Source organism: Schistocerca piceifrons, chromosome 2 (assembly GCF_021461385.2).
Source record: "Schistocerca piceifrons isolate TAMUIC-IGC-003096 chromosome 2, iqSchPice1.1, whole genome shotgun sequence".
Lineage (NCBI taxonomy): Eukaryota > Metazoa > Arthropoda > Insecta > Orthoptera > Acrididae > Schistocerca > Schistocerca piceifrons.
Window position 1 is genome coordinate 1,030,198,417 of NC_060139.1, and position 27,969 is coordinate 1,030,226,385.

General features: G+C 45.4%; 1 protein-coding gene across 1 annotated transcript in view; it reads left to right on the top strand.

Annotated features, from left to right (window-relative positions):
• LOC124777177 (dehydrogenase/reductase SDR family member 11-like) overlaps positions 1-27,969 on the top strand; it is a 128,173-nt gene that overhangs the window by 97,974 nt on the left and 2,230 nt on the right. Inside the window, exon 6 of the mRNA XM_047252488.1 lies at positions 20,897-21,052. Within this exon, the coding sequence (XP_047108444.1) occupies positions 20,897-21,052 (156 nt within the window). The remainder of the gene's footprint in view (positions 1-20,896; positions 21,053-27,969) is intronic.

Here is a 27,969-nt window from a genome sequence, read left to right on the forward strand (position 1 = left end):
CAGTGTCAAGAGTGTGTCGAGTATACCAAATTTCAGGCAGTACCTCTCACCATGAACAACGTTGTGGCCGACGGCCTTCACTTGACGACCGAGAGCAGCGGCGTTTGCGTAGAGCTATCAGCGCTAATAGACAAGCTGCTCTTCGTGAAATAACGGCAGAAATCAACGGAGGACAGTGCAGCAAAATTTAGTGTTAATGGGCTACGGCAGCAGAACATCTCCTTGAGTGCCTTTACTAAAAGCATAACATCCCTTGCAGCGCCTCCCTTGGGCTTGTGACCATATCGGTTGGACCTTAGACTACTAGAAAACCGCGGCCTGGTCGGGTGAGTCCCGATTTCGTTGGTAACAGCTGATGATAGCGTTAGAGTGTAGCTCAACCCCACGAAGCCATGGACCCATCGAACATTTATTTTGAGATATAGTCGATTGGTTAGTTCCTGCACACAATCTTGCAGTGGCAACACTTTCGGAGTTACAGACGCCTACAGAGCAACATACCTGCGTTGATCACCGAGATACAAGCATCAAATATGTATTCTTAAAAGTAATTATGGCATGAGAGCTTCACGTGGATGTTTTTACATCGCGATAGCTCATTTCTCGGACATTTTGCGAAGTGTTAACAACAGTAAAAACCGTTATGTCACTGTATTTGCCTTTCCAACAGCCTTCAAATGTTGTTAAAATAGCATATCGGCTCAATTTTATACAGAGTGGTCCATTGATCGCGACCAGGCCAAATATCTCACGAAATAAGCGTCAAACGAAAAAACTACAAAGAACGAAACTCGTCTAGCTTGAGGGGGGAAACCTGATGGCGCTATGGTTGGCCCGCTAGATAGCGCTGCCATGGATCAAACTGATATGAACTGCGTTTTTTTAAATAGTATCCCCCATTTTACATTACATATTCGTGTAGTACATAAAGAAATATGAATGTTTTAGTTGGACCACTTTTTTCGCTATGTGATAGATGGCGCTGTAATAGTCACAAACATATGGCTCACAATTTTAGACGAACAGTTGGTAACAGGTTGTTGTTGTTGTTGTGGTCTTCAGTCCTGAGACTGGTTTGACGCAGCACTCCGTGGTACCCTATCCTGTGCAAGCTGCTTCATCTCCCAGTGCTTACTGCAACCCACATCCTACTGAATCTTCTTAGTGTATTCATATCTTGGTCTCCCTCTGCGATTTTTACCCTCCACGCTGCCCTCCAGTGCTAAATTTGTGATCCCTTGATGCCTCAGAACATGTCCTACTAACCGGTCCCTTCTTTTTGTCAAGTTGTGCCACATACTCCTCTTCTCCCCAGTTCTATTCAATACTTCATCATTAGTTATGTGATATACCCATCTAATCTTCAGCATTCTTCCGTAGCTCCACATTTCGAAAGCTTCTATTCTCTTCTTGTCAAAACTATTTCACTTCCATACATGGCTACACTCATACAAATACTTTCAGAAACGACGTCCTGACACTTAAATCTATACTCGATGTTAACCAATTTCTCTTCCTCAGAAACGCTTTCCTTGCCATTGCCAGTCTGCATTTCATATCCTCCCTACTTCGACCATCATCAGTTATTTTGCTCCCCAAATAGCAAAACTCCTTCACTACTTTAAGTGTCTCATTTCCTAATCTAATTCCCTCAGCATCACCCGACTTAATTCGACCACATTCCATTATCCTCGTTTTGCTTTTGTTGATGTTCATCTTATATCCTCCTTTCAAGACACTGTCCATTCCGTTCAACTGCTTTTCCAAGTCCTTTGCTGTCTCTGATAGCATTACAATGTCATCGTCGAACCTCAAAGGTTTTAATTCTTCTCCATGGATTTTAATACCTACTCCGAAGTTTTCTTTTGTTTCCTTTACTGCTTGCTCAATATACAGATTGAATAACATTGGGGAGAGGCTACAACCCTGTTTACTCCCTTCCCAACCACTGCTTCCCTTTCATGTCCCTCGACTCTTATAACTGCCATCTGGTTACTGCACAAATTGTAAATAGCCTTTCGCTCCCTGTATTTTACCCCAGCCACCTTCAGAATTTGAAAGAGAGTATTCCAACCAACATTGTCAAAAGCTTTCTCTCAGTCTACAAATGCTAGAAACGTAGGTTTTTCTTTCCTTAATCTTTCTTCTAAGATAAGTCGTAAGGTCAGAATTGCCACACGTGTTCAAACTTTCCTACGGAATCCAAACTGATCTTTCCCAATATCGGCTTCTACCAGTTTTTCCATCCGTCTGTATAGAATTCGCGTTAGTATTTTGCAGCTGTGACTTATTAAACTGATAGTTCGGTAATTTTCACATTTGTCAACACCTGCTTTCTTTGCGACCGGAATTATTATATTCTTCTTGAAGTCTGAGGGAATTTCGCCTGTCTCATACATCTTGCTCACCAGATGGTAGAGTTTGTCAGGACTGGCTCTCCCAAGGCCGTCAGTAGCTCGAATGGAATGTTGTCTACTCCCTGGGCCTTGTTTCGACTCAGGTCTTTCAGTGCTCCGTCAAACTCTTCACGCAGTATCGTATCTCCCATTTCATCTTCATCTACATCCTCTTCCATTTCCATAATATTGTCCTCAAGTACATCGCCAGAACCTCTATATACTCCTTCCACCTTTCTGCTTTTCCTTCTTTGCTTAGAACTGGGTTTCCATCTGAGCTCTTGATATTCATACAAGTGGTTCTCTTTTCTCCAAAGGTCTCTTTAATTTTCCTGTAGGCAGTGTCTATCTTACCCCTAGTGAGATAAGCCTCTACATCCTTACATCTGTCCTCTAGCCATGTCTGCTTAGCCATTTTGCACTTCCTGTCGATCTCATTTTTGAGACGTCTGTATTCCTTTTTGCCTGCTTCATTTACTGCATTTTTATGTTTTCTCCTTCCATCAATTAAATTCAAATATTTCTTCTGTTACCCAAGGATTTCTACTAGCCAAAGTCTTTTTACCTACTTGATCCTTCACTACTTCATCCCTCAGAGCTACCCATTCTTCTTCTACTGTACTTCTTTCCCGCATTCCTGTCAATTGTTCCCTTGTGCTCTCCCTGAAGCTCTGTACAACCTCTTGTTTTTTCAGTTTATCCAGGTCCCATCTCCTTAAATTCCCACCTTTTTGCAGTTTCTTTAGTTTTAATCTACAGTGCATAAGCAATAGATTGTGGTCAGAGTCCACATCTGCCCCTGGAAATGTCTTACAATTTAAATCCTGGTTCCTAAATCTCTGTCTTACCATTACATAATCTATCTGATACCTTCTAGTATCTCCAGGATTCTTCCATGTATACAACCTTCTTTCATGATTCTTGAACCAAGTGTTAGCTATGATTAAGTTATGCTCTGTGCAAAACTCTACCAGTCGGCTTCCTCTTTCATTCCTTAGCCCCAATCCATATTCACCTACTATGTTTCCTTCTCTCCCTTTTCCTACTCTCGAATTCCAGTCACCCATGACTATTAAATTTTCGTCTTCCTTCACCACCTGAATAATTTCTTTTATCTCATCATACATTTCTTCAATTTCTTCATCAGCTGCAGAGTTAGTTGGCATGTAAACTTGTACTACTGTAGTAGGCGTGGGCTTCGTGTCTATCTTGGCCACAATAATGCGTTCACTATGCTGTTTGTAGTAGCTTACCCACATTCCTATTTTCCTATTCATTATTGAACCTACTCCTGCATTACCCCTATTTGATTTTGTGTTTATAACCCTGTATTCACCTGACCAAAAGTCTTGTTCCTCCTGCCACCGAATTTCACCAATTCCCACTATATCTAACTTTAACCTATCCATTTCCCTTTTTAAATTTTCTAATCTACCTGACCTGTTAAGGGAGCTGACATTCCACGCTCCGATCCGCAGAATGCCAGTTTTCTTTTTCCTTATAACGACGTCCTCTTGAGTAGTTCCCGCCCGGAGATCCGAATGGGGGACTATTTTACCTCCGGAATATTTTACCCAAGAGGACGCCATCATCATTTATCCATACAGTAAAGCTGCATGCCCTCGGGAAAAATTACGGCCGTAGTTTCCCCTTCCTTTCAGCCGTTCGCAGTACCAGCACAGCAAGGTCGTTTTGGTTAATGTTGCAAGGCCAGGTCAGTCAATCATCCAGACTGTTGCCCCTGCAACTACTGAAAAGGCTGCTGCCCCTCTTCAGGAACCACACGTTTGTCTGGCCTCTCAACAGATACCCCTCCGTTGTGGTTGCACCTACGGTACGGCCATCTGTATCGCTGAGGCACGCAAGCCTCACTACCAACGGCAAAGTCCATTGTTCATGGGGAAGGTAGGTTTTTTAAACTAAAATACAGAACGTAGGTACGTTTGAACATTTTATTTCGGTTGTTCCAATGTGATACATGTACCTTTGTGACCTTATCATTTCTGAGAACGCATGCTGTTACAGTGTGATTACCTGTAAATACCACATTAATGCAATAAATGCTCAAAATGATGTCCGTCAACCTCAATGCATTTGGCAATACGTGTAACAACATTCCTCTCAACAACGAGTAGTTCACCTTCCGTAATGTTCGCACATGCATTGACAATGCGCTGACGCATGTTGTCAGGCGTTGTCGATGGATCACGATGGCAAATATCCTCTAACTTTCCCCACAGAAAGAAATCCGAGGACGTCAGATCCGGTGAACGTGCTTCGACGACTAATCCACTTGTCATGAAATATGCCATTCAATACCGCTTCAACCGCGCGCGAGCTATGTGCCGGACATCCCTCATGTTGGATCTACATCGCCATTCTGTCATGTAGTGAAACATCTTGCAGTAACATCGGTAAAACATTACGCAGCCATCGTGCACTTTCCGTTGCCCAATAGTGCATACTATGCCGGTTTACGTTACCGCTGTTGGTGAATGACGCTTCGTCGCTTAAAAGAACGCGTGCAAAAAATCTGTCATCGTCCCGTAATTTCTCTTGTGCCCAGTGGCAGAGCTGTACACGACGTTCAAAGTCGTCGCCATGCCATTCCTGGTGCATAGAAATATGGTACGGGTGCAAATCGATGTTGATGTAGCATTCTCAACACCGGCGTTTTTGAGATTCCCTATTCTCGCGCAATTTGTCTGCTACTGATGTGCGGATTAGCCGCGACAGTAGCTAAAACACCTACTTGTGCATCATCATTTGTTGCAGGTCGTGGTTGACGTTTCACATGTGGCTGAACACTTCCTATTTCCTTAAATAACGTAACTATCCGGCGAACGGTCCGGACACTTGGATGATGTCGCCCAGGATACCGAGCAGCATACATGGCATACGCCCGTTGGGCATTTTGAACACAACAGCCATACATCAACACGATGTCGACCTTTTCCGCAATTGGTAAACGGTCCATTTTAACACGGGTAATGGAAATGAAGTCCCATGCTTCTTTACATAGCGCAGGGGAACGATGCGGGAGACCCGCACCGCCTTACTAGGCAAGGTCCTAATGGAGGTGGTTTGCCGTTGCCTTCCTCCGACCGTAATGGGGATGAATGATGATGATGAAGACGACACAACACCCAGTCATCTCGAGGCAGGAAAAATCCCTGACCCCGCCGGGAACCGAACCCGGGACCCCGTGCTCGGGAAGCGAGAACGCTACCGCGAGACCACGAGGGCGGACACGGGTAATGTATTACGAAGCAAATACCGTCCGCACTGGCGGAATGTTACGTGATACCACGTTCTTATACGTTTGAGACTATTACAGCGCCACCTATCACAAAGCGAAAAAAGTGGTTCAACTAAAACATTCATATTTCTTTACGTAGTACACGAGTATGTAATAAAAAATGGGGGTTCCTATTTAAAAAAACGCAGTTGATATCCGTTTGACCTACGACAGCACCGTCTAGCGGGCCAACCATAGCGCCATCTGGTTTCCCCCTTCAAGCTAGGCGAGTTTCGTTCTTTGTAGTTTCGTCGTTTGATGCTTATTTCGTGAGATATTTGGCCCGGTCACTATCAATGGACCTACCAGTATAAAAAAGGGACCCATACATGCTTGAGTATCTCGGTTGACATGAGACTTCAGTGGATTACAAACGTAAAAGAATTATGTGCTCTTCTGTGTGCCATAATGTACAGAATACCTCGTTCAGACATCTTCAACGGTTCGCAAAATAAATGGGGTGCAAATTTAAGTTGATTTACCGTTTTTAGACTGGGTAGGTGTTCCAGAAGGAATACTAAATATTTTCGGAGGTAGTAGCATACACTGATTCTAACAAAATATTCCATATGGCATGTGTCCAATTTTTAATTCATTACAGAGATACAGCTGTTAGAATGTAACGCAAACGCATACTCACAGAAAGTGTTAAGTAAGTTAAAATCCGATTTTCATAAAATTCACCCCAGACTTCGATGGACTTTCGAGCTCTCTTCACAACACCTCGTCTAGCTCTTCCGATATAATTTTGGCTTTCTTTTGCGAGGAGCACTTTTGTCGTAATGTGAATGATTTGTTCGTCTCTTGTGTTTAATTTTCCTTTACAGACTTCTCCTCTCAGCCACGCCAGCGGCAAAAACCTAAAGGTTGTGATAAGTGGACCTTGGTGGCCAAGTAACGTGACCATTTCGCCCCTCTGTCTTCTGGGAAATGTTAAGTTTAGATAATGTATCACCTGAAGATTAAAATTTCCAGGGAGAACATATCCACCCTGGAACCTCTTCCAGTAACGTTGGAAACTCGTTTTAAAGAAAGTCTAGGTAACGCGGCCCTGCAAGACAGTGTGCTGGGCTTAAACGAAACAGTATGAATTGGCCGCAAATCACAATCACAGTCAAAGTTGAAATATTCAGCTACGTCAAGCACAGCTTTACAGCCTTGAGTTTCAAAATACAATGAAACCCCTAGCAACTGGAGTACCACACGTGAAATGAAAACATCCATAGGCGGGTATGTAAATAATTACAGTTGCAGTTCCCTGTGACAGGGAGAATGCCAACCAGAGTGCATTAGCTTTATTCGGTGTTGTTCCCAACTCTGGTGGGATATATACTCGTAAGGGAAGGACACGCAGATGTCGCATACTCGTGTGAGACAGCATTTATCAGCACCTGACAGAGTTTGAAAGAGGCCTTATTATGGGTCTCCGACAGCTGGTCGTCTCGAGTAATATCTACATCTGTGGGGCAGTCGCATGTGACAGCGGCCCTATGGTGGACTGCATGGGAACGTGTAGGTAGGCATATTCGTCGTAAAGGTTCCAGTCGACCACGTCTGACTACCACAATGGAGGAACACCGTGTTGTGCTCCAGGCACGTTGTAGTCCCGTGACGTCCGTGCCTGTTATCTGACAACATGGTAATGCTCCTCCCTGCAATACTGGTGTTATCCCACACCATTGGTCAGAGACTAGCAGCAGCCGGACAAGGCAGCTACTATCCCGTGCAAAAGCTGCCGTTGACATCACAACACAAGTAGCTGTAGATCTGATTTAATTAAATTTTCCTCGAGACATTTGAAGGAAGCTGAAGAAATGAATTAAAATTCGTGCGTTTACCGGGACCTTTTTTTTCACGGGTCATGTCAAGAAAACAGATATTTTTGGCAAAATATTTGGTCAGCCGCACATCTTAGCTGAGGAACATGTTAACAAAATTAAAAAAAACCGTTGCAGTTCCCATCAACCTCTTTCACCGCAAGACTGGCCCCAAAGCCCAAAACTTCGTCTTCAGATGCCACTTCCGTGTAGTGCTGTCGAGGTGGGCGCCGCGCTTACTCCCATGCGTTTATTTGACTTGGGCATGACCCCCCCCCCCTCCCTCCACCTTCTCCTCCCGTGAGTGACTGGACCGGCCGCCAAAAGTTTATGTTTCCATAATTAATTGTTGGCACCTGAAGATGAAGCTCTAGGCTCCGAAACTGGCCAAGCAGCAAATAAGAAACTGCTGTAAACGGAAGAGAATGTCCATTCCATTAATTTTTTTGTATTTAGTTCATGTTATTACTTACGATTTTAAGTTTCTGATGTTGTTTGTGAATTTTTGGAAATACTGAAAGAATTTTTTTAATGTCAACTTATTAAAGACATTATTACGTACACAATGCGTTTAAGCTAACAAGGAAGTGGGTTTAGTAATTGTAGCAATAAATATATGATGGTTGAAGTAAGCACAGCCGTTCTGAAAAAGACTGGCTAATCGGAACCGATCAACCAACCAACAATCCAACCAGTCAACCGACGGCTTCGTCAGCCTCGTTGTCATTGTGACGCGAAGTGTATGGCTAAGGACCAGCACACCGCTCTTCCAGCCGTTGACTGTGTTGTAACGGCGACCGGAACTGTCACGGGGTTGAGGTGATGGAAAGCGCGGCGTGACCCGCGGAGCGGCCCGCGAACAACAACACAACGAGAGAGGACGGACACGACCAACGAAGGACAGAACGAAGAACAACAAAATCGAAATAACGGACTCACAAGGAAACCTAACAACCACGTCCACTCGTACACAGAACAAGAAAGTAAATACGCTGTCAGGCGATAAAATTGGAGACTTAAAGAGTAACATGGCGAAAGGAAATTGTGGAACTTAAAACAAAGGACAGAGGGATGGTGACACTAAGAAAATACACACAAAGCAGACAGGTAAAACAATAGACAGTTCGAAACACGAGAAAGACGAACAACACTGAACAGTCACTGGAACACTGCACTAAAATGTTGGCAAATGTGACATACCACAGCCGAGAGCAGGTGGGGGAAACTGGACAGATGATGGGAAAATAAAAAAAGGGGGGGGGAGCCGGGAAAGGAGCTGATGGAGGATGAGGACCCATAAGAGGGGTGGGGGGCGCTGGGCAGACGCGACAGGAAGTGGGGTAGGCAGAGGAGGCGAATACAAAAGGACTCGGGGGGGGGGGGGGGTGTTGGCTGAGTTGTTTTTTTTTTTTTTCTTTATTGTGATTTCATGCCCCTGCCCCGTACGGGCAGGGGAGGGCTGTCAGCAGCACAATCCGCCGCTCTTCAGCCGAGTGAATGACAACTAAAACAAGAATAAAATAATACATACATAAGGAGGTAAAAAAGGGGAACATAAAACAGAGTAAGGGGAGAAAATGGAGGTAAAAATGCACTGACATGTAGAAGTTCATTGGGGACAGTTAAAAAAGTCACCAGAAAGTTAAAAAACACAGTTGGCGATTCTTAAAACACAGAAGACACTGGATGCGCATGCACAGGTTAAAAGTTGGCCACAGTATTAAAAACACTCCGAAACAACACACTTAAAACCCACTTGGAGCACACACGACGAAGAATAAAACTACCAGGCGGGACCTGCCGAGGGAAAGGTCAGAGAGGATGGAAAAGGAGGGGAGAGCATGGGGCAGCTGGGGAAGTGGCGGGATGAAGAGAGGAGGGGCAACCGTGGGATCACGAAGAGGCAGGAGACACATGGGGCGGGAGAGGAAAAGGGAAGGCAGGGCAGGATGGAGCGCAGAGACACTGAAAGAAGGCACAAGAGATGGACGGGGAGCAGGAAGGGAAATCCGCTCAGAAGGAGGGGGAGGAGAGGGAGCCCTGAGGAGGAGGCAGGAAGAGGGGGTTAGAGTTGGTAGGAAGGGTAGATGTCAGGGCGAAGCTCATCATCCGGGAGTGGTAGACGGTGGAAGTTGTGTTGGGAATGGAGATGGAGGGTGTGGAGATGGAGAGAGGGAGGGACACAACGGTAAAGGCGTGGCAACTGGTTGGGAGTGGAGAGCAAGGGAGACACCAGGGGGTGAGGGGGATCAAGGCGGCGGACAGTATATAGTGTGCGGATGTGTTCAAGGAAAAGGAGAAGGTGGGGGAAGGGGATGAGGTCATAGAGGATGCGCGTGGGGGACGGAAGGCAGATGCGGAAGGCGAGGCAGAGTGCATGGCGTTCGAGGATTTGGAGGGCTTTATAGAACCGGGGAGGGGCGGAAATCCAAGCGATGCTGGCATAACAAAGGATGGGGCGGATCATGGATTTGTAGGTGTGAAGGATGGTGGAAGGATGCAGACCCCACGTCCGGCCGGACAGGAGTTTCAGGAGGCGGAGACGGTTGTGAGCCTTGTTTTGGATGGTAAGGAGATGGGGAGTCCAGGTGAGGTGGCGGTCAAGTGTGAGGCCAAGGTATTTGAGGGTAGGAGTGAGATGGATAGGACGGCCGTAAATGGTGAGGTAGAAATCATGGAGGTGGAAGGAGCGGGTGGTGCGGTCTATGATGATCGCCTGGGTCTTGGAGGGATTAACATGGAGGAACCATTGGTTGCACCAAGCGGTGAATTGGTCAAGGTGGGTTTGGAGGGTACGTTGGGACCGTTGAAGGGTAGGATAAAGGGCTAGGAAGGCGGTGTCATCAGCGAACTGGAGAAGATGAACAGGAGGGGGAGGTTTGGGTATATCAGCAGTGTACAGGAGATAGAGGAGAGGGGAAAGGACAGAATCTTGGGGCACGCCAGCAGAGGGGTAGAAAGTACGAGAGTTGGAATTGTGGATAGTCACATAAGAGGGACGATGGGAGAGGAAGGAAGCAACGAGACGGACGAAGTTGATGGGGAGAGCATAGGTCTGGAGTTTGAAAAGGAGCCTGGGATGCCAGACACGGTCGTAGGCGTTCTGGAGATCAAGGGAAACAAAGATAGCAGAGCGACGGGAGTTAAGTTGGAGGGAAAGAAGATGGGTAAGGTTAAGGAGCTGGTCGTCAGCAGAGAAGGAAGGCTGGAAGCCACATTGGGTAAGAGGAAGGAGGCGGTGCTGGTTAAGGTGGCGGTGGATACGGCGAGAGAGAATGGCCTCAAAGACCTTACTGAACACGGAGGTGAGGCAGATGGGACGATAGGAAGAGGTAGCAGAGGGGGGTTTGTTAGGCTTAGGGAACAGCAGGACACGGGAAGTCTTCCACAGGTCAGGGTAAAATCCAGTGGAGAGGAGGACATTGTACAGGGTAGCAAGGACAGACAGGAAGGATGGAGGGGATTCCTTGAGGTGACGGTAGGTGACGCCATCATGACCAGGGGCGGTGTTTTGGCTGAGTGAGAGGGAGGCGCTTAAATACTCTATCGAGGGTGCCGCTATTGGCCGCTGCAACCACGTGTTCCACTGTGGGGCCCGCACACTAAATGCGGGCAAGGAGGCGCGCGCCGCCACAGCTTACGGCGCGATGGTGCAGAGACCTCTAGGGGTCTTCGACGTCCATGACGTCTGGTGGCGATTCATATTACGTGGCGCACGGTGACAGAGACTGGTTTGCAGATCTAGTGCTGCTACCGATAAGTAGGTCCTCAGTGGCACTACGAGGCTGAATGCACCCCGTTAAAGTCCTCCAACTAAGAAAAAATCCATGACAGTACCGGGAATGGAATTCGGGTCTACCATCAGCCAGTCCGCTACATTGACCACTTTTTATTTAACTTATAATCCTGACACATTTTTTTTTCTAATATAAACGAGAAGAGTAACAAAACCCTAGGTTTTCTTGAGATAGGAACCCGGGTTCTCCGTTTCCCATCCAGTTACCTATTTTTCTCGCCCCTGGATGGGAAAGGGAAATTACAAAAAAATCTCTGCTTGCCACCACCACTTGTGTCCTAACAAAAAAAAAAAAAAAAAAAATAAATAAATAAAATAAAATGCACCTCTTCAGGCGTTGGCGCCTATCTACGCCTGTCCCAAAACAAATAACCTATTACTACAAGGGTGTAGGAAAGGAAGAAAGTAGTGGGGAGGAACATAGAGAGTAGCGATGAAAATGAAAGTACTTGTGCACGGCTTTTCATTTTTTTAGTTTATTTTATTACAATTTTTTGCGTTTTTGTATGTATTTTTTTACCGATTTTCTTTTATTGATGCTTGTTTTTATTTTTGTATTGTTTTTATTTATTAATTAATTATTTTTTTCATTATTTTAGTCTATGTACCAGAATTCTAGGAGTCGCTAGCACCTTCCAATTGGCGGAACATCCAAACGTGTCTTCTCGAAATTTTAATGGTTGTTCCATTTGCAGTGCGTTCAGAACATCATGTCAGTAAAAAAGCATCAGCAACTCATGGCTTGGGCGCTCCCGCTAGAAGACGGGTCATGAAGGACGCTCCATAAGAAATTGGAAAAGAACTGCTTGTATCTGGAGGTGTGAACAAGTGCACAGTGTCGATCGTTAAGGTACATCCAATAACCTAGTTCTGATTTCTCATCGGGGCCAAAACGTTAGCGGACTGTATGACCACGTATCCAATTCACAGCGTTAGTTTTTGTAGCGGGGTAATGAAACACATCCGGGAATAAAAGCGTCAGGAAAGTGATCTGAGCAGGTCTCTGTCGTGTAAGGAAAGCCGAGATACGCTGCGCGAGCCTCCAGACGTCATACGACGGACCACATGAGAATCGACGAGCGTCTGTGTCCTCTACACTATAGTGAACACAAGGGGTGTGTCAGCGAGGCAGATGCAGTGCAAACGAAACTGGTTGACCAGTTTGCCATTGACGGCGATATACCAGGTGGACTGAAAGCTGGTGTCGAGATAACCAGCATGCACCGCTTTCCACACGCGGCGCCACATGATCTGGGGAAACCTGTTTTCGATTGGGTTGGGGGTTCGACACACTTGTAATGTGTCATGTACAGCCTTTGTCTGGAGTATACGTGGAAGGGGTAAGGAGTGCAAGATGTAACTTAATTCAAGAAAGAAGTGCCGAAAGTGATGAAAGGGGGGTGGAATGTCTGATAACATGACCGGGGCCGACGTGGAGACTGGCGCGTATTCATGCAAAAGCAGTCCGGTCAGGAAGGTCGAGCAGCGACGCAAGACCTTCGGCTGGGAGCTAACAAAAAGTCCCATAACCCTGTCTGGCACATGGCATAAGCCCACTCCACCACACTCCCGTGGGAGGACAAGGGAGGAATATTGAACTTTAAATAACATCCTTGTAGAGACAAAGGATCCCATGGCCATCAACATACGACGCGCGAGGGTAATCGGAACCGGGAACACTTATGCCTCATGGAGGATGCATGAGGCGTGGTAAACATTCACGTATTGTGCACGCTGTTCAATGTCGACGGATCTAAGCCGGTGGTCCACAAGGTAGCCCTGATCGTTTGGAGGAGACATCTACTATTCGTTGCCGCTGAATGACGGAGGTCGTTCATAAAATCAATGCCCATACAGCGGACGATGGAGGTCACACTTAGAGGAGCGACATATCTTTCAGGTAGACCTTCACCAATGAGCAGAACCTTCGATTTAGAAAAGAGAACTGCCCGATGCTTCCCCATATGTCGCCACACAAGTAGCGGACTAGATTGTCAGCATAGGCTGTACAACAGAAGCGGTGCGCATGCATTGTCCTGCCCACCAGGCGTTGGGAAGCTCCGGGAGCAGAGGCTCTAATGCCAAAGCATACAGTATCGTGGAAAGTGGGCAACCCTGTCGGACAGAGCGCGCGATCGCAAGAGGCGCAGTGAGGCGACCATTACAGGGTATCCTTGAAGTCGCCCCACTCAAGAGCCGCATTACGACTGTTACTACACTAGCCGGAAAACCCATGTGTTGGAGGACAGATTTCGGAAAGGTATGGTCGACACGGTCGAATGTCTGACTGAAGTCAGTGATGCTAATGCGCCAGGTTAGTGTTGCGACCGCGCGAGCGCGATCATGTCCCTGTAATGGCAAAGGGCCGTATGAATGTTGTTGTCACCTCCCAGCGAAGTCTGATCAAGGGAGGTGACGTATCTTGCTGCCTTCTTGAGTCGTGAGGCCAACAAACAGGTAAAAATTTTCATGTCACTGTTGAGTAGATTGATGGGCCAGTAATCACACATCAGTGATCGCTCATGTGGCTTAGGGACCAGGATGATGACCACATCAAGGAAGGGGGCCGGGATCGTCGTCGTGGGTGACATCAGTTCACGACAGATGGACGTCCAAGTAGATTCCAAAAGACAATTAAAACACTTGTAAAATTCGAGGGGGAGGCCTTCAGGTCCAGGGAACTTGTTGGAAACTCCACCTTGATAGCATCTAGGACTTCATCGGAGGTCACTTGTTCCTGGAGTTCTTGAGCCACATCCTCTGGCATGGTGTTGACAGTCAGAGCTGCTACCTCCTCAACTGTGGTCGGGGAATGTGAGACGGCAGCATACAGCTGGCGGAAATGAGAATAGAAAGAGTGACCAGTGGCGCATTGCGCAGTGTATCGTCGTTCTTCCACATCGGTGAGGTCGTGGATGAGAGCTCGACGACGACGTCGGCGTTCTCTGATGAGGTCAGGCATATTGTCACAGGTGCAGGATCTGACAAGGGTCCCTTCCAAGCGTCGTCGCATGAGTGAAGTGATCTGCGCTTTAGCACGATGCACTGTCGTCTGACGGACAGGAGAGAATGCCATCAAAGTGCACTCACGAAGCACGGAATAATAAAAGTGCATGGTGCTCGCTTACCAAGCTTTGAAGTCTTTCCCATAAATTATCAGTGCCCTGCATAGAGCTGGTTTCGCGCAGGATAGCCACCAGGATAAGGTGGATGTGTATGCGGGGCGACATCGACGACAGAGGGCCCACACATCCGTCCGCAGCTCGTGGTCGTGCGGTAGCGTTCTCGCTTCCCGCGCCCGGGTTCCCGGGTTCGATTCCCGGCGGGGTCAGGGATTTTCTCTGCCTCGTGACGACTGGGTGTTGTGTGCTGTCCTCAGGTTAGTTAGGTTTAAGTAGTTCTAAGTTCTAGGGGACTGATGACCATAGATGTTAAGTCCCACAGTGCTCAGAGCCATTTGAACCATATGTTGAACCCACACATCCTCAACAATCCGTCGGCAATCAGGGAGAGTCAGGTGGAAAACGTTTAATTTCCACAGGCCACAGCTATGCCACACCTGTTGGCAGGCGAGGGTGACACTGCAGATGTAGGCATCATGGTCAGAGAAAGCCAGAGGCTATACTTCGGCATGTCGAGTGTTGGCAGCAAAGAAACGCGTGATGTATATGCGGTTGAGGCTACTGGACGAATGCGCCGTATAGTATGTGAAACCTGCATGTGTTCCATAAACTTTTGTCCATGGGTCAACAGGCTGAAGTCTGTCGACGATGACGGAGAGGGCTGCATACAGGGAATGACGTGGAAGTTGGTCAGCAGGCCCTTGCGTGGAGAAATCTCCACCGAGCACCATTTCATACAGGGGCCCCCCAAAAAGCGGCGTAACCTCGTCAGCAAAGAAGGTGTGTCGGTCACGACGTCGACTGGAGACGGACGGCGGATATACATTGAGGATGAGGACGCCATGCCTCTAGCATTAGGAAGGTACACTACATCTTCAGCAGTGAGTCTAGAACGGAGGAGGATGGCGACTCCACTACCATTGTCAGAAGCATGGGAGATGTATGCCGTTTAGCCAGTGGGGGCGTAGAAATCAGCGACGACCACTTCTTGGAGGAGTACAAAACCGACATCAGCAGCATAAATGGTCTCTCGGAACGTTGCCAGATTATGGGAAGCCCGAATGGTGGCCAGATTCATCGTCGTGTTGCGGTAGTGTTGTGGGCATGCATTGGCACAGATGTTCTGGCAGAGATGCCCAGCCAGTGTGTAACATCTGATGCAGCGACTGTAGCCGCAATCACTTGGTGGAAGGTGGGTCAGGCATCTCCAAGGGGCACTGCCAGACGGGAGGGCCACCATCTCGATCTGATCCATTGTCGACATCAACTTTCCAGCAGAGTGTTAGAGGTGGCAAGCTACTGTCGTACTCATCGAGGGCCAGTTGTGGTGACGCTGCTGCAGTGGGGTCCAGGGACTCTCCCTCCAGGGGATCCATCATTGTCGGGTGGGATCGTTCCTGAGATGGGACATCAGGAGCGATCCTTCCTGTCGGTAGGGCGCTCCAAGGGATATCACTGTCTTGTATCTGCTCCACTGCCTGTGATGCCACATGAATAAGTGTGTCGTCGGATGGCATTTGACTTCTCTTCTTCCGTTTTTGGGGCACCATTGTTTCGGAGGTGCTGTTCTGTATCAGAATGTGGGCGTTCAATGTCCGAGGTCGTGCCCATATGAAGAAAAGCAGAGGTAGACACCGCACTCGCATCGATGGCCATTGCAGCGGACGGGCTGGTCATCGAGCTCGGGAGAGGTGGTGTAGTAGCCGACGGAGGAGATGGTGTGGATGAGGCCATGGCAGCACCACCATTTCCAGTGGGGAGTGCCGGGGGGAGATCGCGCGCTTACTGAAGTGACGCATCGGGGCTGCGTACGGCTGTGGCGTAGCTGTCTGGTAAAGAAATGACTGTCGCTTTCGGAGCTGCGTCACCGGTCAGGACCTGGAGCAAACGTCGGTGGAGACAATCTGACTGAACATGGCCCTCTTGTCCGCAACCAGCACACATCCGCGGCTGGCCATCATACATCGCACGCCGCCTATCAGCATATAGGATGGTACATGTTTGGAGAGTTCGATTTTGATCTGGCGAACACCATTCAACATGTTGTATGTCGTGAAAGTCTGCCATTTTTCTGCGATGTGCCCCACAACATTGCTGTAGGGCTGGAAAGCTTCGACGACCACATCGTGTGGCACTTCGAAGGGGAGCTCAAAGACCCGAATGGTTCGAAGACCCAAACCAGCGTGATCTACCGTTACCTGTCCAAGATGGCCGTCAGAATGCTTGGACTTGAGTCCGTGTGCGTGTTGTCGAACTACCTCAGCAGATACTTCCTCCATCTTCATCTTAATATAAACGATACTGCCAGTGAAAGAGAAGTGAATACTTATCACTTCCTGGGGATCTAGACGTATCTCTTCGCGAATTAATTGTTCAGTTTCATAAGCGCGTGGTTGTGCATGTTCGGATTGGAATGTTGCTTTAAGTGTCGCTCGGCGGTAACAGTGCGCCATGACGTGCAACAGTAGTGGACGCTACACATCACGAAAATACCGCGACGCGGAAGTAAACAACTGCGGTATGCTGCCCGGCGCGCGGAGTCGAACGGAACGCAACCACGGCCGAAATCCGACTGACTTGAACACGTGCCTTCTTGCTTAATAGGCAGGTATGCTAGCCATTACACCACAACAACACTGTAGCTAACATAGCTGCACGGGCTACCCCAGTCCAATGCCGCCCCTAACATAGAATTCAGTTCACACCTTCAGCTTATTTTTCCCTTCTTATATTGTCACCGTTGCCGACGCTCTCCGGTATCTGAATAGCAACCCAGCGTTGGACGAATGGGGAAATCATGCTTGTACCTAAATTGGAAAGACCACATAGATAATATTGTGGGGAAGGCTAAACAAAGAGTGCGCTTTGTTGGCAGAACACTTAGAAGATGCGACAAACCCACTAAAGAGACAGCCTACATTACACTTGTCCGTCTTCTGCTGGAATATTGCTGCTCGGTGTGGAATCCTTACCAGGTAGGATTGATGGAGGACATCGAAAAAGTGCAAAGATGGCAGCCCGTTTCGTGTTATTGCGCAGTAGGGGTGAAGTGTCACTGATATGATACGCGAGTTTGAGTGGCAGCCACTGAAACAAAGGCGGTTTTCTTTGCGGCGAGACCTATTTACGAAATTTCAATCACCAACTTTTTCTTCCGAATGCGAAAATATTTTGTTGACATCCACCTAAGTAGGGAGAGATGATCATCACAATAAAATAGGAGAAATAAGAGATCGGACGGAAAGATTTAGGTGTTCCTTTTTCCCACGAGCCATTCGAGAGTGGAATGGTAGAAAAGTAGTATGAAAATGGTTCGATGAACCCTCTGCCAGGCACTTAAGTGTGAATTTCAGAGTAACCATGTAGATGTAGATGTGGATGTACCTCACGCTTAGGTGAGGTACAGATCTAATATAATTAAATTTTCCTTGAGACATTAATTCATTTCCTCAGCTTCCATCATTATTGTAGATAAAGATGAGACTCAAATGTCTCGAGAAAATTTAACTGTATGAGATCTACAGATCTCCTACAACGGAGATACAAGTGGGGTTTCCCTATTACGTCCAACGCTGGGGTACTATTCCAATGCTGGAGAACCTCACCAGTAGTGATGAACTGAGTGGATGTGACCTGAAATTTGTGTTAGGGAGGGCATTGGACCAGGGTAGCCCATGCAGCTGTGTTAGGTATAATGCTGTGGTGGTGTAATGGCTCGCATACCTGCCTAGTAAGCAAGGAGACCTGGGTTCAAGTGCCGCCCTTACCACAAATTTTGATTCATTTTTTCAGCTTCCATCATTATCGTATATAATAATGGCGTGTGACGAGGGCCTTCCGTCGGGTAGACCGCTCGCCGGGTGCAAGTCTTTCGATTTGACGCCACTTCGGCGACTTGCGCGTCGATGGGGATGAAATGATGATGATCAGGACAACACAACACCCAGTCCCTGAGCGACGAAAATCTCCGACCCAGCCGGGAATCGAACCCGGGCCATTAGGATTGACAGTCTGTCGCGCTGACCACTTAGCTACTGGGGGCGGACATAAACAGCTATGTTTGTAGTGTTACTGCGACCGGGAAGCATGGACTGTTGAAGAATGGCATCACATTGTTTTTAGTAGTAAATCTTCACTGTGCAATGTGGCGAATGACCATCTTCATCAGTGAGTGTGGTGGCGTTCTGGGGGAGGTCCTAAGGTCGTGGAGAGACACAGACAGCACTGTCATTCCTGACTTCAGGTCACGGCTAATAATTATTGAAGGAAATCTAATGGCACAATAATTCATCACAGATGTCCTCCATCCTCATATGTCACCTGCCATGCGGCGGTATTTTTTATCAGTAGGGAATGCTCGTCTTAACATGGCTTTCGTTTGACGTGGCGTGTGAACTGTCTGCATTATGTCGAGGTATGCCCATGGCCAGAAACGTCACCAGATCTGTCCCCTATAGAATGTGCTTGGGACCAGCTGAGATGTCAACTCCATTCCACCCTGCCCGCATACAGGGTACCAAATACCAGTTAAAACAGTTGTGGGCCAGCTTGCCTCAAGAGAGCACACAGCGGCCTTATGACGCCATTCCCAACCGAATCAATGCAGGCACCGAGGCGAGAGGAGATCCAACGTCATACTGGTAACTGGGTGCATAGTGCCAACGCAATTGTGAATCTGACTCTGTTTTTTAATCACATACGCTCTCAATCTGTGAAGTTTCATTTCATATTTTGATCCCCTTTTGGGCACTTCACCTGTTTTTGTCTTGCAGTGTGTGCAGGGAATATCATAATTAGTAGTGGAAACTGACAGAGGACAAAGTACACAGTAATAGAATAAAAGACGTTCCAGCAAAAACTGGGTGCCAAACTAGCTGTTTGAGAGAGAACTGCGAACGTGAGGGCATGAGCAGCCGCGGACGTAACTATGAAGTATTTTCCTAGTTGTTACAAACGTGATTCAAATTCTATGCATTTGATTGAATCCCCCTTCTAACTGGGTTCAGATTTCATCCTCGGCTTTCCATGATTTAATTACATGTTACTGTTCATTGTACACGCGTGTCTGTTAATGGATGTATTTCTCGAATTTGGATGCAATACTGCAATGGCCTCTGTGGTGTGTTACGAATTCTTTCAAACACCTCTTGATCATCTCTTAAAATCTTAACAAGACTATACAGTTCGCTGCTCCAGTGTTTCAGTTACAATATTTCAATGGGAGTATTGTACACTTCACTTTTGTGATGACAGAAAAATACAGAGAATTGAGATCAGGTGATCTTGTTGGACAAAAGTACATAAACGATCCATCTAGGACCATACTGACGCTTTGTATGCCGTATAACGTCGTCATCAAAATGTACCAGCGCCCAAAATGATCTGCTACACACTTCAATCATGGTCATGGATGTACTTTGAGTCTAATTAGATGGTGATTTAATCAAAATATTGACATTTCAAATACATTTGATTAAGAATTTTTGAGACAGAACGCAACCAGGCACAAATATTTTTATGGAGCTATATATTGCCCATCTTCAAATAGCCACTTGTTTCATTAAATTTGTCTGTAGCGTACCATTTGGTCCTCTACTTCATAAGATTATTTGAGTTCTAGTGTCACTTTACATGCTGCGTGGGTGACTTGTATAAAATAGAAAGATATCTTAAACTGCATGCAGTTGATAACATGCAAAGTGAGTGTTTTATATACAGGTTGATTCCCTGATGATGTTAAAAACATTTCGGGATGAAGAGGGAGGGTAAATGTATCAATCTGAGCTAAACGACCGAGTCTAAAGCTATAATCGAAAATCTTTCTGATGCCACTGACAGTGGACGTCTTCTCCCTCAAGCTCTTTGCTTCGCAAATTTTTGGAGGAGCTAGTATCGACCAAAACAAGAAAACAATCGTCTAGTGAAAATGTGCTCAAAATGCTCAGCTCATTACGAGCTATGAGCACTTGTTCAGTAGAAGAGATGAGTTTCACAGTAGCAAAGATGAACGGGTGCTCATTGCTCCTGGGGTAGGCACTTTAGAACCAATGTTTACTGGACGTTTCTGATGCATTCCTCCATCACCCCTGAAAGTTTGTAACATCATCATCGAATCACCCTGTACACTTATGTGTGTTGCTGTGAATGACGTATTGTCTCTTTTTTATCCTTATGTATTTGTTGGAGGATATACGAAGTGTCTGAATACAGACAGCACGCACTTATTATACAATTAACTGTAGCAGACAAGCATTTCAGAATATTTTTCATGTCCGTTTTGAACTTCAGACAAGTGCTTTAGATGTAATATTTTTGTACCTGGGTCGTTGTGTAAATGTTCGTCACAACAATTTACTGGAAAACAACGTTTCGAAACATGCCACCTGTTTCAACTATTATTAATCCACTGTGTATTAGAAAATGTCTTCCTAGATGTGATAATGCTTTTGCTGTACACTGTGTTGCAGGAAATATCTCCTGGTTTAGTGAAAACTGAAGGAATTATTAGAATCAGCCAAGATGTACCAAAAGAAGTGAGGGAAGCGAGTGATTTGGCCATCTTGGAGCCAGAAGATATAGCAGAGGGCACCATATACATGTTATCCCAGCATCCTCGTATTCAGGTACGTATTACAATACATAAAGTGAGTCGTTTATATGAATCTGGTCGCAGCTGATAAGTTAAAAGTTGCTTGTCTTGAAAATATGGAATTAGCATAATTTAACATAACAAATGGATACTCAAAATGGGAAAAATGGACAATGGACTCGAAAAAGAAGGCCATATTATAGACAGGGAGGAAAAAGTAGATGGAAGTGGGATGCGGGATGCGATACCGCGAGAAGACTTGAAGGAGCACTGGCAGACCAAAGTCGAAACAAGACCTTGGAATAGGCGACCTACTGAGCCATAACAAAACTGTTCCATCCTCAAGACATATGAAGCAGGCTTAAAGAAGAACATAAAAATTCCAATTGTAGGTGCTGACAGGTGGGGATATTACCGACTCTGTGTCGTGGTTACAAAATGCCAACGCGAATTATTTCCAGAAGAAAGAAAATAATTGGCAGAAGCCAGCCTTAGGGAAGATCAGTTTGGATTGCAAAGAAATGTAGGAACATGCGGAACAACGCTGATCGAATGGCTTATCTTAAAAGATAGGTTGGACAAAGGTAAGCCCACGTTTATAGCATTTGTAGATTTAGAGAAAATGTTAGCAATGTTGACTAGAATACACTCTTTGAAATTCTGAATATTTCAAGGATAAAATACAGGGCGCGGAAGGTTATCTACTACTTGTACACAAACCAGGGAGTTCAACAAGTAACGCAATACATGTTTTTGTATGAAAGCAGTTGGTTTTATTCAAGATTCCAATACATCATATTATTTCCCATCCTTTGGTTACAAAACTGTCATTTTCAACATAATCTCCGTTCACAGCGACGGCTTTACGCCACATTGTTGGGAGGGCCTGAATGCCCGCACGGTACCACTATACTGCTCGATGTCGGATCCAACGTCTTGCTACACCAATAACCTCTCCATCACCCACGTACTGCTTCCTCCGGGGTACATCCTTCATTGGGCCAAGCAGCTGGAAGTCGAAAGCTTAGAGATCCGGGCTGCAAGGTGGATGAAGAAGAACAGTCCAGTGAAGTTTTGTGACCCACTCTCGGCTACGCAGAGTCATGTGAGGCCTTGTGTTGTCACAGAGAAGGAGAAGTTCGTTTTCATTTTTGTGGCGACGAACACATGGTGCACAGAACACTCCAGAGTTGATTGTTGCACCATGAAGGAGTCCCAGAAGGCCTTCTCCATGGCTTCACTGGCTGAGGGAGCGGCTTTGAATTTTTTCTTCGGAGGAGAGGTGGTGTAGCGCCACTCCATGGGCTGGCGTTTTGTTTCTGGTTGAAACTGATGAATCCACGTTTCATTGCCTCTGACGATGATAGACAAAAGAGCAGATGGTCCTTCGTTGCTCTTAAGGGTAGGTTTACTATCTTTGGCCCGAAAAAAGCATGTTTTTTGAGATTTTCTTTTCTCGGGATGTCTTATAGATATCAATGTCAAATTTGATCAAAATGTTTATTGATATTTCCTCTACAAACTGGAATTTTTTGCCCGGAAATGTCGAAGAGCAAAGGCGGATGTGCCGTCGGAACGAAACAAAATGTCGATGTAGACCTCCACGTGCAGTATGTTACAGGTCAGCCGGCTCATCTGAAATCAAAACTGAGTTGACGTTAGCGAAGTAAATATTATTCTTCAGGAGTTGTACCTCGCTTAAGTTATTTGGACCATAGCAAACAAAATGGCGTCCACTTGAAAAAATAAGTTTTTTTTTTTTCATTGATTTATCGATTTCGTCGGGCAAGTAAAAATATTTGTTGGACAACTCCTAGACAATTTAGTTAGCTTCGTCGGAAACAAAGAATCAAGCCAATCGGTTCAGTAGATTGGAAGTTACCATACCGCCAATAAAAAAAGTCATTTCGAGAAAAATGCGTTTGAAGTTTTCACTACATATAAATGTAATATTATGCAACTGAAGCGTCCCTTTAGAAAAATCATAAATTACTGTGCTGGTCAACTTCTACGTTATTTGATACAGAGGCATCTGAGTAAAACTGAACGTACTCAGACATTCTCTCTTTACTTATTCTCATCATCAATAAACTGACACTCAATATTTTTAGCGCAACGCAGTCTGACTTTCAATAATCCCTACAAAAGAATGGCCATGACTAACAATAACCTATACCTTTCATGAAGCACTCACATCACAAAAATCTTCGTTACTCGAACTACTGCAATACAGCGAGCGCCAATACTGCCAGCTAAATAAAAGATTCTAACTACGGAAAGCACTAACTACCGATAGGCATAGCTGGGAAATGAAAGATTTTGATAGAGAACAGACAATGTATTTACCTCAATAATGTTCAAAAGTCATGATATATATATCAGTTTATGATATCCAGTCTTACAAATTTCCATTTTCTGACAGACACACGTCCACATCGTCCGCTCTCAAAACTCTGGCATCTCTGTCCCCACATCCACCACTGCTGGCGGCTCACCTCAAACTGCACAACGCTACGCGCTGTTCACATCCAACTACCCAACACTACACTAGCGAATATTCCAACAATGAGCCCAACCAGCCACAGACTGCACACAGCACAGTCAGTGATTTTCATAGAGAGCGCTACGTGGCGTTACCAACATAAAAACCTAAACAGCCTAGTTGTACAACTTACGTTCAATCTGCTATTCCGGGTCCATAAACAAGTCCTTCCTCTTCCTCACAGAGGGCGTTCTGCTCGATGTGGGCCATCCTGCGCTTCTCCAGAGCCGCTCGTACGGCCGGTGACAACCGGTTACCGGCCGCTTGGATCCGGTGGTCGTCCGAATGCTTGGCGAACTGCGGCGAATAGGGTCCCAGGGTGACGTCCATCGTTGTCATGGTCTTTAGAATTGCTGAATACCCCTCGTTGAAGCTGCTCACTGCCAGGAATGCCGCAATCTCCACAGTCTTCGCACCGGAATGCAAATTCTTGGGGGCTAACTTCCAAACATCCGCGTTCAAACTTTCATTTGCATTTTGTGTGTTTCCTCCCAAGCACCGGTACAATAACTCGTCTTCCAAAAGAAAAAAAAAACTGGTGCGTGAAAAAGACCGATTTCAGGCAGGTGCACTTTTTTGTTCAGCCGCGAATAACGAACTTTTCCGTTCCGTATTGGGAAAAACCGTTTCAGGGGTGGATTTTAAACACTTTTATGGATCCAAAAATGCTGTTTAAAAAAATCAATTTTTTGAACCGTGAGACGGCAAGGAACCAAGCTGGCACACACCTTTGAGTAATCCAGCTAATGGGCGCATGTGTCAGCACTACCAACACAGACGTCCAGTTGGGCAGCGAGGTGGTTGATTGTCATCCGTTGATCACCGCTAAAGATAGTATCCGCACGCTCCAACGCTGCAGGAGGCACAGCTGTGTGCGGACGGCAGGCACACGTGAGATCAGACAGGTTTACTCGTGCTGTTGTTCACATCTAGATCGCAGTAGACATTCTGCAAGCGTCTGTGACTATCTGCGATGCTCTGGTTTTCCAGGTAAAGAAACTCGATCACAACTAAATGTTTGGGACCCACCTCCGTCACAGACGGCATTTCGAAGGCTACGTTTAGCGCTGCCACCTATCGTACTTTCATGAAGCCGTAGTGGCTGAAGCGGGCATATTCCACAGCGACGCACGGAAAATTCCGCTCTTTCCAACCGAAACCGACTAAAAAAATGTGGTGCGTTACTTATTGAAAGTGACCCGTAGCATTAGAGAACAGAGATATGAAGGGGTGTAGCCTATCTGTACACGGTGAAACTTCCCCTTTGTGTGTAAAGAATGACAGTCCCGGAAAAACTCTTACGTTATTTGATAATGAAACAACTGAGGAAAACTGAACGTACTCAGACAGTTCTCTCTTTACTTCTTCTGATCATTTCTAAACTAACACGCAATATTTTTGCACAACGCAATCTGACTTTCAATAATACCTACAAAAGAATAGCCATGACTAACAATAACTTAAACCTTTCATGAATCACTTACCTCACAAAAATCTTTGTTACTCAACTACTGCAATACAGCAAGCGCCAATACTGGCAGCTAAATAAAAGATTCTAACTACTGAAGACACTAACTACTGATAAGCATAGTTAGCAAATGAAAGGTTTTGCTACAGAACAAACAACGTATTTACCTTAATATTGTTCAAAAGTCATCATATATATATCAGTTCTTGACATCCAGTCTTACAAATTTCCTTTTTCTGACGGACACAAGTCCAGATCGTCTGCTCATAGTAACCTCTCAAAACTCTGGCATCTCTCTCTCCCACATCCACCAGTGTTGGTGGTTCACCTCCAACTGCCCAACGCTACGCGCTGTTCGCATCCAACTACCCAACACTACACTAGCGGATATTCCAACAATGAGTCCAACCATCCACAGTCTGCACACAGCGCAGTCAGTGATTTTCATACAGAGCACTACGTGGCGTTACCAACATAAAAACCTGAACAGCCTACTGACAACGGACCAAACTGTGAAAAAAAAAGAGAAGTCTCGAAAGAGAGAAGAAATTAAAACTTAGAGTTTGGCATAAGACTTTGCAAGTCTATCAGGCACGCCAAATAACTTCGGGCAGCAGTTGAAGGGAACGGAGAGTATCTCAGAAGTAATAGATGAATATGAACGAAAGTGAAACAAGGGTAATTATATGTACTAGAATTAAATCAGGCGATCTGGAGGAATTATATGAGGAAATGAGACACTAAACATAGAAGATGAGTTTGGTTATTTTGAGGCTTCATAACTGACGATGGTCGAAGCAGAGATGGTACAAAACGCAGACAGGAAGAATAGTATTTCTGAATACAAGAAGTTTCTTAACATCGAATATAAGTTTAAGTGATGGGGAACTTTTTCTGAAAATATTTGCCTTGAGTGCAGCACTGTACGGAAGTGAAACGTGGACTACAAACCTACCGACCAGGGTGGACGAGCAGTTCTAGGCGCTACAGTCTGGAACCGCGCGACCGCTACGGTCGCAGGTTCGAATCCTGCTTTGGGCATAGAAGTGTGTGATGTCCTTAGTTAGGTTTAAGTAGTTCTAAGTTCTAGGGGACTGATGACCTCAGAAGTTAAGTCCCATAGTGCTCAGAGCACCTTTCAGGCAAAAAGACAAGATTTTGTAATGTACTAGAAGAGAAAGCTGTAGATGGGTAGTTTGGATAACTAATGAGGTGGTACTGAAATAAATCGGGGAAATAAGTAGCTTATGGCGCAACTTGACTAAACGAAGGGTTGTTTAGTGGGATACATCCTGAAGCAATAAGTTATCTTCAGTTTTGTGACGGAGAGATTAAAACTTTTAGAATCACATTCTACAGTAAGTGCTCTAGGTAAGCGCAGTTCATCGTATGGTTTCTCTCGAATCGTTAATTGGTGGACTATCGTTATATTTTACTCAATACTGATCGCCGCGTGAATAAATAGCCAAGTTATGTATTTCGGAAAAGGAAACGATGCAGTGACATGTCGAGATCTACCTCGAGCTCCAAGAAAAGAATTTTTTGACCAGCACATGCAGGGGAGAATTTCAAATCCAGCTTTTATTCTGTCTTTGCAATTTTGGTAAAATTTCTGCAAACTGGTGGAGAAGGAGGGATATCAAACGCAAGTAAAATCATACAAACTCCTAGAAACTTGCGGTTAACATGTAGACAGTGTTAGAATGAAAAGACACCTCGAATGAAAAGATAAAATGTCATATGGTGCTTGTCTCTACATCCAGCATAGTATTCAATGTGCGTGAGATCCTTAAGAAGACGAAAATAACTTAATTTTATTTCTGTGAACAGTCAAAACCTCTTGCGAACTCAGAAGTAACATCGTAACTATTGCTTTTGTTAATTTCTGCACAATTTGTTAAGTCTTTTGTTAAGAGAAAAATGAATGATGAAGTTTCATACAGGTAAAGTGCGGTTTTATTCCAGCCAAAACTAAATTTGCTCTTTGATTCTTTTTAAGCAGAAACAAAAAGGGACTCACGCATGGGAACCACGCTTACTCGTCACCGCCCTTTACGTCCATATTTACGGAACATGCAGGGCTTGACGAGAAACGAACGGAAGTGGGAGCTCCGTACGGCCAGGCGTTTAGAAGAAAATAGCATATTTTACGCAGTTCTGGACGAGACATGAGCCATTTGTGTTGGCAAAGTTTCGAGGCAGTGATTGATGCAGCGGGAAGAGTACAGAACGGTAATCCAAAGGCCTTGGGTAAGAGCATCTCGGCTCAAAATTTTGCTCCTTTCTTTATTTTCAATTTTTACGTTATTTACGTTGCAAATAAACCGAAGTAATGTTCCATGAATTGAATACGAATTGAATATTTTCGTAAAATGAAGGAAAAAGAGATACAAAAGAAAATTCGGGTTTGTAAATAAATTGTGGGACGTAAGTAAATACTGGGCAAGAGATAATCAACAAAATGTGTGCAGCAGTTAAACAAAAACAGTGTAAAATTGGGGATGGAGACACAAACACAAAAACTATTCAGGTTTAATGTCAAATATGTGTTTTTATTCTACGTCAGCAGGCGTCAGAACAAAATGATACGAAATCTGAAGAAAATGAAACGTTCTGCATGCAAAGGCCTTAACATAAATGACGATAAAAGTGTGATCATACCCACTCTCACTTATTTCACAAGGTTCTCGTAAAGACGCTTACTCTCCTCTTTCACAAATGGAATCATTTTAGCCAAATCCTTTCTCTTTTTTTCAGACGTCCTAGGTTAACAGTGTAGTGTTTCCAGCTGCACCTGTTCGACATCAGAAGGTTCGCATTCCTCTTCACGATGTAATGCTTATTGAACTCTTCAATTGTAATTGAGAGTCGACCGAAACTGCAGTACACCTAGCCGTTATGCAGTCAGTCTGATTCACTGTGCTTTTGAAATACGCACATT